At 39.0% G+C, this 14,435-nt stretch overlaps 1 protein-coding gene across 1 annotated transcript; it reads right to left on the reverse strand.

The window, feature by feature from the left end:
• Positions 1 to 3,066: 3,066 nt before the first annotated feature.
• ELMOD2 (ELMO domain containing 2) lies at positions 3,067 to 12,623 on the reverse strand. Its single transcript, XM_084285802.1, has 9 exons — positions 12,592 to 12,623; positions 12,355 to 12,499; positions 11,865 to 11,893; positions 10,800 to 10,894; positions 9,901 to 10,030; positions 8,808 to 8,941; positions 8,142 to 8,210; positions 6,867 to 7,000; positions 3,067 to 6,461 (listed from the first exon to the last, which is right to left on the reverse strand). The coding sequence occupies exons 2-9, from the start codon at positions 12,497 to 12,499 to the stop codon at positions 6,304 to 6,306; spliced, it is 894 nt and encodes a 297-aa protein (XP_084141928.1). The 5' UTR covers positions 12,592 to 12,623; the 3' UTR covers positions 3,067 to 6,303.
• Between the last annotated feature and the right edge of the window lie 1,812 nt (positions 12,624 to 14,435).

Genomic DNA, 14,435 nt, shown 5'->3' on the forward strand with positions numbered 1-14,435 from the left:
TATTAAAAAAAAAATAGTTCAGCATGACAGATTCAGTGAAAACATAGATTAGCATGATGGCAAACAATTAGAACAAAATATGGCGTAAACAGTAAAATAGAATATGGCTAGTAATAAAAAATGTGTTACATGCTTGTACCAGCAGTGTCATTGCATAAGAGTGTTTCAGTGCTGGAAATAGAATGAATGAAATATGGAAAGAAAGTTATTTTTAAGTGCAATGAAAGATGCTCTCAAAAAGTGCTGGAAGGTAATCTCCCACAGCATGTCCCATTAGAAGAGAATATACCACAGGTTCTTCTTTTCTAGCATGCTCTATCTGTTTAAGCTTCCTGAATGCCTGCTTCCTCATCCCTTTTTCTATAACAACTAGTATTTACATAACTGACCAACTGCACATTTGGGGTTTTGTTCATCTTGGGGGTGGGGGAGTGGGATGTTTCTGCAGTGCAAGGCTTGTTTTATGCTTCTGAAGCAGTGTGGGGCGAGTCCTACAGGTAAAATCTTGCAATTCTTGTGTAGTGGCACTTTAGTACACTAAGCATGTGGTCTCTAAAATTTGCGAGTAGAAACAAAAGCCCCATGAGAAATACAAATAGAATTTGAAAACTAAGTAAATAATTTAACGTAGCCTGTATGAAGATGAGTGCATGGTGGAAGGGGTAAAGGAAGTAAAAGATCCTTTCTTGGTTTGGGGAGAGGGAACAGCCAGACAACCAAAATACATGTAAATCAGGGTTTCCCTTTTTCTCTGGAAAAGTTTGCCGGAGTTCCAGCTGTCAAAGTTTGTTCCTGAGCTTTGCTCTCCTGAACAAAAATCCTTGCACACTTAATGCAGAGAAAGCTTGTCCTAGCCATTCAAACAAAACCCTTTTGTTTTTATTGTTTTATTTTGCACACGATTATCAAATGGTACTGGAGACACCTGGTGACAGGTAGGAGCTGTAATAACCACCTACTGCCAGGTTCTGCTGCAAGTAGTGCGTGGCAGTCTACCTGTGTAATATTGTCTTATATTCTATAACCTTATTTGTGCTATCCCCCTAAAGCTACCGATGTAGTCCTGTAGCTACAGAGACTCAGCAGAACAACTCTTTGCTTCCTCCCAATCTCCCAATGTTTTTTGTGTATACTATATATCAAGGAAGCAAGGCTTGCTTTTATTGGTGTGGACCAAAAGAATTTCGAAAGAGATAAAGGGATGCCAGTCTTTTGAGTCAGGTGTAGAACAAAGTGAAGGAGGTAGCTGGAGAAGCCCCTCAGCTTATAAAGCAGAAAGCATTTCCTTTCAGTTCAGTGTCGTCAGTCTCAGCAATATGCTGTAGCCATGACTTTGGCTAAGAAAAACATGTTTCATGTTCATGAAGAGGGAGGGAGGAAGTGTTTAAAGATCACAACACACAGAAATTTATCAGATGTGTCAAACTGACTTGCCTATTTCACAATTTTCTTTTAAAACAGATACGAGATTTCAAGCAGACTTGAGTGTAAGAATTTCTCTGTAGCACCAGAAGGATCTTGAGAGTTTGTGTAGATCTCTCAGATTTACTGTTCCAGTTCCTTTCTTCTGGTGTTTGATTTTTAAATGCCTATCTTGGATTCTGATTTTTAAACTAGAAAATGTGAGACAACTAGCTTTTGTTCTTGCTGTTGATTTTTGCCAGTTCAGCTTCCACACACACAAATGTTCCACTGCATACCACTTCTACAACTTGTGGTACAAGGCTACTAGGAAAGACAAAAATGCAAACCCAGTAGAAGAACCTTAGAGAACTCTAAAATGAGTTGTCAGAACTGAGAAGGGGATTAGAAGAGCGTGATAAAGCCTTCCCTCATGTCACAGTATGTGCTGAGAGCATGGCCAACTGTACACTGCAAATTTTCTAACAACTCTAATAAGCCATAACACGCAAACGTTGACAATGTTATAGAATAACTCATTCTTTATTTGCTACCATTGTAAACATCTTTCCATTACACAGACATCACCGTTTACATTATTGCTTTTATATTGTGGTCAACAGAAATTCTAATTAGTATGCAGCTATCTAAGCACAGTGTGATAAGAAGAAACTGCCCACAAGCAGTCTTGTCGTCTTCCTCTCCCCCCTCCGCCCCACAAAAGACAACATATAGACTGGCACAAAAACATCAGTCCAAAGACCGATCACCTTTCTACTACAGCAACACAAAACAGGTATGACCAAAAAAAATATTTACTAGCTGTATTTTCAATAATACTGACTACTGAACTCCCACATAACTAAATACAAATGTTTCTGTTACAATAATTCCTAAGACAAGGTTAACCAATGGGATTTTTGTTTTCCATCCTAGTTCAAAAACATTTTTTTCCTCGAAGAGTGAAAATCCAAAACTATTTATGTGAGGTGCTTAAATTGGCCCCTTTTCTTTAGGCAAAATGTCGTATTTTTACAGTATCAGATGACAGAAGCACAACTAGTTTAAAAACATTCTTGTTTCTTCTTAAGTAACGTTGTCTTCAAATCATGCTTTCCAGTTAAGTCGGTTACTTAAGAAGCAATGTGCTTGTTTATTGAAAGGCTATATTCTATTGTTATTTATAATAAGTTTCTACTTCAGATTAATTTATTCATGGAGTGACACCACATTTCAGACATATGCTGAAACAACAGGAAGGGAGGTAGTCTGTTAAACAGTTGCTACAGGTACAAGAAAAATAGAGAACCGCCTTGTCTTAAGTTTTATTATTTTCTAAAATATTACTGCTGCATATAAACAATGTAGTGAATGCTTTGACAATGCAGCACGTAACAGTACGTACAAGTTCTAATAAGGAAAACACGACAGTTAATAAATAACAGCAAGAGAATTTAACAAGGTTTTAATTTACAAGAGTCTTAGAATAAACTACAAGCAGTAAGTTCTGATATTCAACAAATTGATTCTATCAACTTGCAGAAAGGTGGCCTACCTCCATTGTGAATCTTAGGATTGTCATTCTGTAAGAGAGTTAGTACAAAATACCACTGACAAGTAAAATACTCTTCTAAACACTCTCTTTTCCCTTCCCTAAACACAGCTTCACCTTCCCCCCTCCCCTCCCATATTCTAGTTACCACCATAATACAATTACCCTACCACTGGTGCAAAACAGGGAGACCTGGTACTATTCTACAAAGAGTGACTTAAACAGAAGGACTGGGGTGTTTTATCACACAAAACTACATGCAAATTCTAACCATTTACTGGGGAAGTGTAGTGGAGCCTAACAAATACTCATCTTAAGCAATTACTGCACAGAAACTAATACGTTCCCATATATCTCACTCATTTTATGATAGTTGGGTTTACTTTTTTTTTTTCCCCTCATATGCTGACACAGTTTAATCCCAGGTCACTTTTTGATTTAAAAAATGAAAAGCTAATGAAGATGCATTTCATGTAGGGCTCAACCTATGTTCTATGCTAAGATGTCTTAGCTGTGTGACAGGAAACCTAAAACATGATGCTCAAAAAGCCTTATGACCAAGGAGCTGAATGCAAGTTTCAAGAGTGGAAAGACTGGTGTGGAGATTGTTAGCAACTGAGGGGAAAGCTTGCAGACTCCACCACAAGAGAGGGTTGTTTTTTTCTGGAGATGGCTCAATCAGTTTTGTTAGCTGTTAGCAAGTGGTAGGGGGAAGTAAATGGGATTTCCTTCCTGCTGCTGCTGGACATCTTGGGGTCACTTCTGATATTCAAAAGATTTGTCTCATGTTGCTTGCAAAGCAGACTTACAAGCGATACTAAAATTATTAAAGATAATAAACACGAAGGAAGCTGGGACTAGAACATAGTAACTAACTTTCTAGCTTCTGGGAAAGAGTTTCCTTTTTACTCCCTTCCTCAGCCAGCAGCTAGGAACATTCAGTTTCTGCAGCAGGTCACAGAACCAGAGCTGAATCCCAGAACACTCTCCCCAGGATCTCAGCTCTTCCACTGGTAAGAATTACAGAACTTGTGGACAGCTCTGTTATCTGAGAATCACAGAGTGGTTCAGGTTGAAAGGGACTGTATATACCACCCAGTTCCAACCCCCTGCCATGAGGGACGCCTCCCACCAGACCAGGTTGCCCAAAGCTCCATCCAGCCTGGCCTTGAACACCTCCATAGCTTCTCTGGGCAACCTGTGCCAGTGCCTCACTACGCTCTGAGTGAAAAATTTCTTCCTAATATCTGATCTCAATCTGCCCTCTTCTAATTTAAAGCTGTTACCCCTTATCCTGTAACTACGCTCCCGGACAAAGAGTCCCTCCTTAGCTTTCCTGTAGACCCCCTTTAGGTACTGGAAGGTTGCTGTAAGTAGTCTCCCCAGATCCTCCTCCTCTTCTCCAGGCTGAACAAACCCAGCTCCCTCAGTCTGTCTTCAGAGGAGAAATGCACCAGTCCCTTGATCATCCTCATGGAAATCTATCTGCTTAAAAGCCAAAGCATAACCATAAATATATCCTACAAGCATCTTCGCGTTACTTTTTTTTTTTTTTTTTTAGTAGAATAGTGTCAGTTCAACATAGATGAGCTGAACCTCTCTCCACCCTGTGCATGGTAAACTCAAAAACTGTTTGTTACTATACCTAAGGCATCATAAAAAAGTAAACAGAGTTGCTCTACCACCTCCATAAATATATAGTATACAGTGACCAGATGCTTTCCCACAAATAAAGAGAACACCAACATTTAAGGGACCAAGAGTAATTGGGTGCACGCAGTGCAAGAAGTCACTATTTATACAAGACAGAATTACCGAGGTGGGAAGGTGCCTCTGGGGATCACATGGTCCAACCCCTGCTCAAAGCAGGGTCACCTAGAGCAGGCTGCGCAGGACCTCGTCCAGCTGGGCTTTTAATCTCTCCAGGGAGATGTAATATTTTATATTAAGAAATGTATTATTTATGTAGTGTAACATCACTCATTACAAAAAAGGGGTTCATCCCTTTCCTCTCCTGTTCAGTATTTGTATTCTTCAGGACCCTCTTCATGATTAGTCATTGACTGTAAGTTAACTAATTTACCTGAGATGATTTAAAAATAAAAGATGAACCATGAACGCTTGTATTAGCATACAAGTTTTGTGCCAGTGTGCTATTTATATACTGAAAGAGTTTTTCCCAAATAACTTGAGCTTCTAAGGCTATGATCTGGTTACAGAATCAAAATAAAACACTGATTGAAAAAAGCAGAAGGCACTTATTTAATAGTAGGTTTTGGAAAATGAAGTGATGGTTGTACCAAATCTGTTTAAAGCTGCTTTAAGCAATAATTAGACAAAATATAGATATGAAGTCCTATTGATTAGATTGTCTGAGGATGCCATGATTAAGAAATGTGTCACAGTTGCACTTACCCATGCAAAGTGCACTTTTATTAGAGGCCAGTATTAATTTCCAAAACATAGGGGCTGCATCTGCAATATTTTTTTTTTAAATGAGTGAACTCACTCTTGTACTTCCCAATGGGAATTTCTCATTAGCTGATAAAAGAAAGGGCTGACAACAAAGTCAAGCAGTCTGAGCAGCTGAAGTCAGATCAGAAAGAACGGAAAACATTTATAGCAGCAGTATTTTTAGAAAGAGTAGCTTTACTCTGAGGATCAGATCCTCACACCGTTGACTTATGGGTCTTTTTTGTTTTTGTTTGTTTGCAAATTAAGCTTTTTTCCAAGCATAGCAACTTGCTGGTACAAATCCACAGACAGAAACTTCCTTAGCCAGAAGTAATTTGTAGTAAGTACATAGTAAGTACATTTGTAGTAGCATGTAGTATGTTGATGGATTTAAGCCTCTTTCCAAAATTGTGACTAATACATCCCCTTCATCAACCTCTTCATTGTGGAAACTTAACATTGACAAGTGGACTACTGACTATGCATACAGAATGAGGACACAAAAAGCTTAAAACCAGGAACATTTCAAATAGAAAAAGTTTTAAAAGATAATTAACAGATAAATCTATTAATGAAATGCACGATGCAGAATAAGTATCTGCTTTGTGTTCCTGCACCAAGAAGTATAAAAAAAAGAGAGCAAGTGATCCGGGGATCTTCAGACTTTTGGGTTAAAAAACAAACAAACCAACAAAAATAATAACCCTGTCCTTTGGAGAGTAGCATATAAAGAGCTGTAAACAGAGGTTGATTGTCCAAGCTTTCTTAACTGAACTTAAACTATTTTTTTATGTAAAAAAGTTCTGTTGTTATACAGTTTTTGGTGAAACTTACAAAACTTTCAGCCAAATGAGTAATTCCGTTGTTAATGCAGAACCTGATATATTGCAGAGGAGTTAAGGTTTCTTTTTATCTCCCAAGGTTAATACCGCATCATAATCCAGTAGAAGACCCTTAATTTTTTCATGGAATTTTTCTCTGTACTGGTTGAAGTGCATAATACTTTCTGGTTCTTCTTCAAACCAGAACTTGTCAAACTCATAAACCAGATAACCTAGAAAAAAAATAAAATACAGATCTACAAAAATGAGCTCCACAATTTTCTGCCTTGAGCTAGTTAGACCTACAATGATCCTTCAGACTTTGTCCAATTCCCTAAAACAGAAAGTGTTTTATCCTGGTCAGCAGCAACCTTTTGCACGGTATAATAATAAATCTGCAAGTACTGTATTTTCAGACTGCAGATACAGAAATTCACCTAAATTTATTACTGAAACCTACTTTTCTGTAGCACAGTGGTTAAATATTTCAAATACCTGGTCCTGAAGGTAAACAGCATGCTGGGGCTAAAGACAAAAAAGCAGAGGTGCACTCCAAAAATAAATCAACCAACCAAACAACACTCTATGTTGTAGGCATACCCCCAGTAATCTGTACTAGAAAATCCACAGATACTTACAGTAAAATTGATGGAAATGTTCCATTTGTGGCAATCCAGAGACCACATTGTACAGATGAGGCTTTAAATCACCACTCTTAAGTAGGCTGTATGCCATTTCGGTCAGATTAATTCCAACAATTGCATAAGAATATCTGCAACAGTGATCAATCATAGTTCATGTTTTTACCTTATGGATTGAAGGACTTTTAAAAGCTTCCCAGAAACAGTTGGCATTAGGATAACTGTAAGAATCAATTTTTCCTATAATACTTGTCAACAAGCCAACTCTGGCCTACAGACCCCTTTTTCAGTTTGCTGGTGTAGCTAACCCTGTGAAAGTTAGTTATTAAAAAACCCTCTAATTTCCTACACAATAGTATGGTAAATGCCTCCGTTAAGCAATGATGAGATGGGAAGGGTAATCAATATTGACCCAATATTGCTCAATTGAAATCATTACATCTTCTGGAATATCAAAAATAGGGCATCAAAAAAACTACTGAAATATCAATAGAATGGTCATCTCAACTTATTTCTTCATATCAAAAAATCTGTTTTTCTGCTGCACAGTTAGAAAGTATCACACCACAGATTGTTGAAGGACTATTGAAACAAGTGTTTAAAAAAATATGAATTTATTTCAGTGATGTATGTATTTAATTGATGGAAGTATCTTGGGTATCTTATTCATGATCTAGTTGCATAAGATAATATTCTTTAGAGTTGAAGTCAAGGAAGTTTCCTACTCTTGGTAGGTGATTGAGCCAACTGGGGACTAGATGGATCAGATGACACATACAGATTTACTGGCTCTCTTTTGTATCTGACTTGTTTTAAAATATCTTTTCCTGTAAAATGAGTGAAGCATTTTAATACACAGTGTTCAAAGATGAAGTAAAATGCTGAAACGAGCAAAACATCTACTTGTATTTACTTATTACAGAAGTCTAGAAAAAAGATTAGATTAAGAGGTAATTTATGCCATCCCTACACAGGATCAATAAGAAAGTGAAAAATACATATTCACTTCTAAATCTATTAAAAACACAGCTATGATGTTATGTGTTTGTGTTAACCAGAGTCAAAATTTTTGTCCCAACAAGTCTGTTCGGAAAAAAATTGCAAAGTTATCAACCTGAAAATGATTTGTTCCGTTTCTCAAGCCTTTCTACTTTTTTTCCATCCTTAAGTGGAAGAAACACGAATATTTTCCTTTTTATTTTCAGAAACAGTACTTGACAATTCTCATGTGCTCTTCTACAGAAGAAGTGAAAAAGAGTCATAATGACTTACCCCAGCTTTGGGTGATTTGAACGAGAGAGGATCTGACGAGCTTCATTGGTGTAATGCTTACTAAAATACCTGTAAGTGTGAAACAAGACCTTTCATTATTTTTAAGTTCATACAAAAAAAATAAATTATGAAAACATATAACTATAAACTAGAGCTGAATACTACTCTGTACAAAAAAGGTCACAATGTGAAAACAAAGGAGAAGTATTTTCTTAAAAAATTAAATTATATTCAGCTTATGCAATTAAAAAAACAAGCAATCTGAACATCAAACAGGAAGTTTACCTGAGTCTACAAATTAGCTTAGCAGAGGTATGCAAATGTGTTTATTTTTCATTGCAGTAATAAATTCAGAAATCTAAAAAGCTTTCAACAAGTTACTCTCGAAGTCATAGCCTATCGAATTGATCATATGGTGACAAAAAATAAGGTGTCTGGGGCAACTTTGTTTCTCCCCTCACCTCTTGTCTCTACCCAACTACACATTTACAGAAGTGTAGCTGCTAGAAACATTTGACTTATTAACAAATATTGTTTTTCACTGTACCTAAGCCACCATTACTATTTGCTTTTATTCAGTCTTTATTAAAAATAGCATTAGCTAATGAGAATTCATAGATACTGAACATTAGTTACAGCAGAACCGCCATAGTTCTTTTCACTTACACCAGATTCACTAATCCCAGCAGGCCCATCCCTCTGAAGTCTGTTTTGGGGTCATCACCTTGGAAGCCGATGTCACACCACTGCTTGGTGATTCTGGCCTTCAGATTTTCATGAGGCATCAGCAAATTCCAAAGCTGCACAAATATGCTACCATGTCATGCATAGCTGCTGAAGTATTCTAAATCACATAATTCAGAGCACTTGCTACTGCACGCTAGAAACCATTCACCACAGAATAGGATACAGCCTGCACACTGTTTTCTGTCAGTGGCAATCTGGAGCCATGCTACAATAGCTTAGTCAAGAGGTTATGAAAATGATTACATCTAACATTAAAAGTGATAATTTCCATTCGTTGGCAAAGCCATTATACTGACACTATAGAAGCCAAGACCTGGTTCATTTCAGAAAATAATTGATGCATCGTATTCCAATAGGACAGCTGTAAACTGAAATACAAATTCACAAATACAAATGTTTGCTTGCCCATCATGCTGTTGTCTATAGGGATTTGACACCTACGGACAGCAACGCAATGTGGGGACTTGTATGGCAAGTTGGAGGAGTTATGAAATGCTAAGAAAATAACATGCTAATATATTTACAAAGTAGAAGTTATTTTAAATAGACTCGAGCAGAATTATGTTTGCTATTATTTGTACTGATAATTGAATACTGACCCATTGAAACTATTCTCTTTGACATTGCCTAGGATGTAGTAAAAAAAAAAAACACTCATGTTTTCTTATTAAGTAATTACTAATTGAGAAACTTACAGAAGTCTACACAAGGTTAAATATCTTTTTAGTTAAAATCCTTCGGTGGCCTGTTATAAAAAGTATTTTGCTGACTGTTAGGTCTGATTTTACATAACATAATCCCAGTACAAGCAACACTAGTTTACTAATTGGTTTCGCTTTGACATTTTATTTTAATCAGCCACTTCTATAATGACTTGGCGGTTCACAAGTAGAAAAGAGCTTTAACTAGGGCATCTGTTAATAATGCAAAGAATTTCATTTATTAGTAGTAACTATTGGACTTGACAGTGGGGAATGGGGAACAGCTTTTGTATTTAAAAGATTGTTTTTACCTCAATTAACTGTTCCTCATGTTCTTCATTATCTGAATCATACGGGACCTTCCTCAGATTTTCCACATTCAAGTAAAGTTTTTTATAACCTGTTATCTGTAGCAAGGATATATGCAAATTTGTCTTAAACCTGAAATAATAACAAATAACAGAAAATACTGAGGCATCGTTAGCTATAAATTCTTGCTTGAACAAGAAAAGTTCTATCAGGTAAACACAATATAATCGTTAGAATTAGAAAGTGCTTTATGATTACATCTTAAACTTCACCATATTGGTTAAGCATACTGCTTTAGGGGTCTTACTTCTAATTCTGAGTTTACAGCTGCAAAGTCAGGCCCTATTCACTTAAATATATGGGGGAACATACCCTTACTAAAATCTGTGGTGACACAGAAAAACTCCTTGTATCATCCTGACTACCGTACCCACAAACATCTGCCCACAAACTTTTTATAAGCCTCAAAACCAAACTTTGTCAGAAATCTTATACCTTCAAAATGTTTCATTGAACTAAAATTTTGATGATTCATAGTTTTCCTCTCAATCACTCATAATTACTTCTGCAGAGAAATGCAAACTTCAATCTGCTATCACTATACTCTCAAAAATACCTAAACAACTACATAGTTCATGTCTCAATTTCTGTAATACTTCTTAAAAGCAAGGAATAACAAGTGACCTGTGAGATACAGAGGCAGTTATCTCAAATCCATTGCAATTTAAACTTTGCAATGCATTTCCTAGAACTGAAGAGGACATAGCCAGACCTTATTTTCTAGCTTCATTCTAAAGACTTGAATTTCTCAAGTATTGTATCTGACTAAACAACAGCAAAAACACGCCAAGAAGTGAGAATTATCTGCCTTGAAGAACCTTTGTTAGAATTCCAAACATACCTGATATCCTTTTGTTCAATTTTCTTTTCTTTCATTACATCTTTGACACACTTCTCCACTTCGGCTTCATCAACATGTAGAGCATTTCTTAAAACCTAAGAAGTTAACATAGTCAAAGTCCTCATGATGAATGGTGACCTACTTGTCACCTACTTGACTCTTGCTGTTTCTCATTGTCTGGATGCCTGGCCCATGTGTATTCCTTCAATAAATTGACTGTTCTCCTTTTTATATCTTTTTAAATGCTTATAATAATTATGCTCAAATCACTTTTAAAAATCTGTGTAATTAGATAAATGCATTATTTGCAACTACCAACTATAAATATTGTTTTTCTGCATAAGACCCACTTTTAAAAAAAAAGTTCAAGTTTAGGTTCGTTTGCTTTCAAATGCTGAATTGAAAGATGTTCTTCCTAACCTAATTGAAACAAATGCATACTGTGCTCTACTGTAACAAAAATACTAATTCTCTCTAAAAATCACGTTGCAGTGATTAGCTAGAAAAGGAAGAATGCTCCATCACCTCACTACCTAGAATGGAAAAGTTTCGTTCAAGATGCACAGATGTGAGGGCTTAAAGCGTTAACTACAATGTCTAACTGCTACGGAACAATCGGCAGGAGTTTGTTAGTTAAAAGTCTACCTGCAAACATGCATTACGTTTTTTCCCCCAATGAATTGAGATGCTACTGTATATACTCCATATAATTGCTTTATCTGTAACATTTACATGTATTGCATTTCTGGTTTCTACAAAGCCAGCAAAGGAGACTACTGTGACAGGGAGAACTGACTCTCTCAAGAACACAAACTCCATACCATGACTTGTCTGACTCTGCTACAGAGCAGGTAATGTTTCAGAGGAAAAAAAGTGAGCAAATGTTTGGAGTGATATAGGGTTATTCTTGAAAAACCCTGACTAATCCTAGTATGCAGAATCCAAAATGTTGTTTTCATTCTGTCTCTTGTTCCTCGGCTTTTACCCTCCCTCAAAAAGCACGTATTCTTTTCAGGCACCTGTCTCTGAAATAGTTTATAATACAGCTGAATCTTTATCCTTTACCTTGTTCTTCGATGATCCCAGTGAATGCTCTGCAATAACAATAATTTAAAGAAAATTAAAAACAAATTCCGATGGAAGTGTATTTTTAATAATTGATAATAGGTGTTCTTGTAAGTATCGTAAAATGTTGAGTAACTTTTTGATTACATGTATCAAATACTTGAAATTAATCTGTATCAAGCAACTGAAAGGCGTAATTTACGTAGATTTTCGATCATCCTTGAGTGCAACACCGAAAACAGGCTCATTATTCAAACCAGCGGTCAGCAGGATTTACTAAAAAAGAAGAGGTGTCAAGACAGAAATATCTCTGCACATTTTTCCATTCTTCGAAACGCCTTCTTGTTTACGACTGAGGAATAAGGAAGCAGAGCAGGTTTCATTTTTTCTTTTTTTTAGAAAAAGAGCTACTTTTGTGTGAGAAAAGCTGCGTTAGGGGGGTTTCGAGGTCCCAGCCGTGCAACCCCGCATCCCCCAGCGTTATCGTTACCGATGCCGAGCGTCCTCCGCGCCCCCTCCTTCTGGCCGTGCAGGACGCGCTGCAGCTCGCACTTGCCGGTGAGCAGCCTCACGACCCACTTGAGCCAGAACCGCACGCAGCTGCTGTACAGGAGCCCCCACAGCTGCAACAACATCTGCGTGGAGAAAGCTCCGCGTTAACCCCCCGGGGCCGCCCGCTGCCCGCCGCCCCCCTCCCCGCTCCCCGCTCCCCGGCCGCGGCGCCCACCGTGCAGCCGCCCTCCGGAAGCCGCCCGCCGCCTTCCCTGACCTGGAAGTGATGGCGGGGGATGACGGAAGCGGCTGCCGGCCGGGCCCTTGTCGTTACCGGCCGTGTTCCTGCCGCTACCGGGCGGGTGCCTGCTGGCAGCGGCCCGGCCGGGGTCGTGAGGCGAGGCGAGCGCCCACAGCGCAAGGCAGGGCGCTGGGGAGGGCTGCTGGCACCCCCGGTCCGTGTCTGGTCACGGAGTAACAGTCATTAATGTTGTAAAAGCCCTCCAGGATCATCAGTTCCAGCCACCTGCCACCACTGCCACCCACTAAACCATGCCCCAAGCACCACGTCCAACCTCTCCTTAAACACCCCCAGGGACGGTGACGCCACCACCTCCTTGGGCAACCCAGCGCCTGACCGCTCTCTGAGGAGAAATGTCTCCTCATTCCAGCCTAGCGTAGCTCAGGGCCACTTGTCTGTGTCTGAGGGCAAAGCGAGCGGTGTGTTTGTCCCTCCGGTTAGGGTTATGTTCTGAAATGTGATCAGGAAGGAGGTGTGGGTGTAGTCACGCAAGGTGCTTGTGAGGAGAGTGCTGGCCATGGATCCTGCTCTGTCGCTGTTGCACATAGGTGCAGCACCAGTGTTTCAGTTAGCCTCGGTAGGCACCTCCGTTGTACGATAATTAGTGATTATTAATTATTAATTGGCTCAAGCAGTTCTGTGGATGGCAGCAGGAAGAATTCTTTTTCTTCTGTGCTGCAGTCAGAGTTTGAGGGGTGGGAAAGGGATCTGGCAGGCTTGCTGGGCCATGGGCAGGTACCTCTCCGAGGGGAGGAAATGGAAGTACCTTTCACACAGCATGAAGGGCCTGGTGGCCTGCGTCCCACGGGATTTCGGAGGGTGGGCCAACACATTTAGCGTTTTCCCATTCAGATCTGTGCACTTACAGGGGTGAGGAGTTTCACATGAGGGAGTCACTGATCTGAGAAATTCAGGTGTTTGACCTCAGCTCTGATTCCAGCTCCTGAAAACTGTGGGGACGGGTGGTGCTAACAGGCAGCAGGCGCTCGATCACTCTTTCCAGAGTGTGGCTTCATAAATGAGCAATCTGAGTCATAAAACATTGGTGTGCTACAGGATAAAAATAAACTAAGAGGTGTTTCTCTCTATTAAAAAGTAAACTTACTGGGTGGCAGGAGGGCGTGATGGCTATTGTCAGGAGATTCCTGGTGTCAGCAGCAGTGGGGTGTTACGGCTTGACTTTGGGATGATGGAGGAGTTGTGACAACATGAGGAAATGCTGGTAAGAAATCCAAGGGCAGTCAGGTCCTTCTGGTCAGTCTTCGTGCCCACACGCTGATTGCTCGGAGATAGCTGACAAGGAGCTCTAGCTACCAGAATTGCTTGGAAAGTCCCGCAGGTGCATCCTTCAAGTGAGGGGCTGTGCAAACAACACCGAGGGAACTTTCTAGCTGATGGCTACCAAAATAACGCCTTAATACTGTCTCATTCAAGCGTTCGGCTTTGTTACATCTTTTAGTTAATTAAACAGCTTTTTAACGATTTGGATGCTTTTTTATTTTATTATTTATTTATTCACACTTAAATAAAACTTCCTTTTTGCATGGATTCTTAACAACCAAAGCAACATTTTTTGTACCACAGGTTCTGGAAGTTGTTCCACTTTGTTTTACAATAATCTATAACAGTAAACACGCATAGTACACTATTGTTTTCTCAGTTGATTCTTACTGTTTCCAGTCTCTAGGATGGATGTGAAAAATATTTGGCATCGACAATACATAGTAAAATACTTCTTGTGTTGTAATTAAACTTGTTGGGGTAAGCTTGAAAATTTT

The sequence above is a fragment of the Netta rufina genome, assembly GCF_964035555.1.
Source record: "Netta rufina genome assembly, chromosome: 4".
Lineage (NCBI taxonomy): Eukaryota > Metazoa > Chordata > Aves > Anseriformes > Anatidae > Netta > Netta rufina.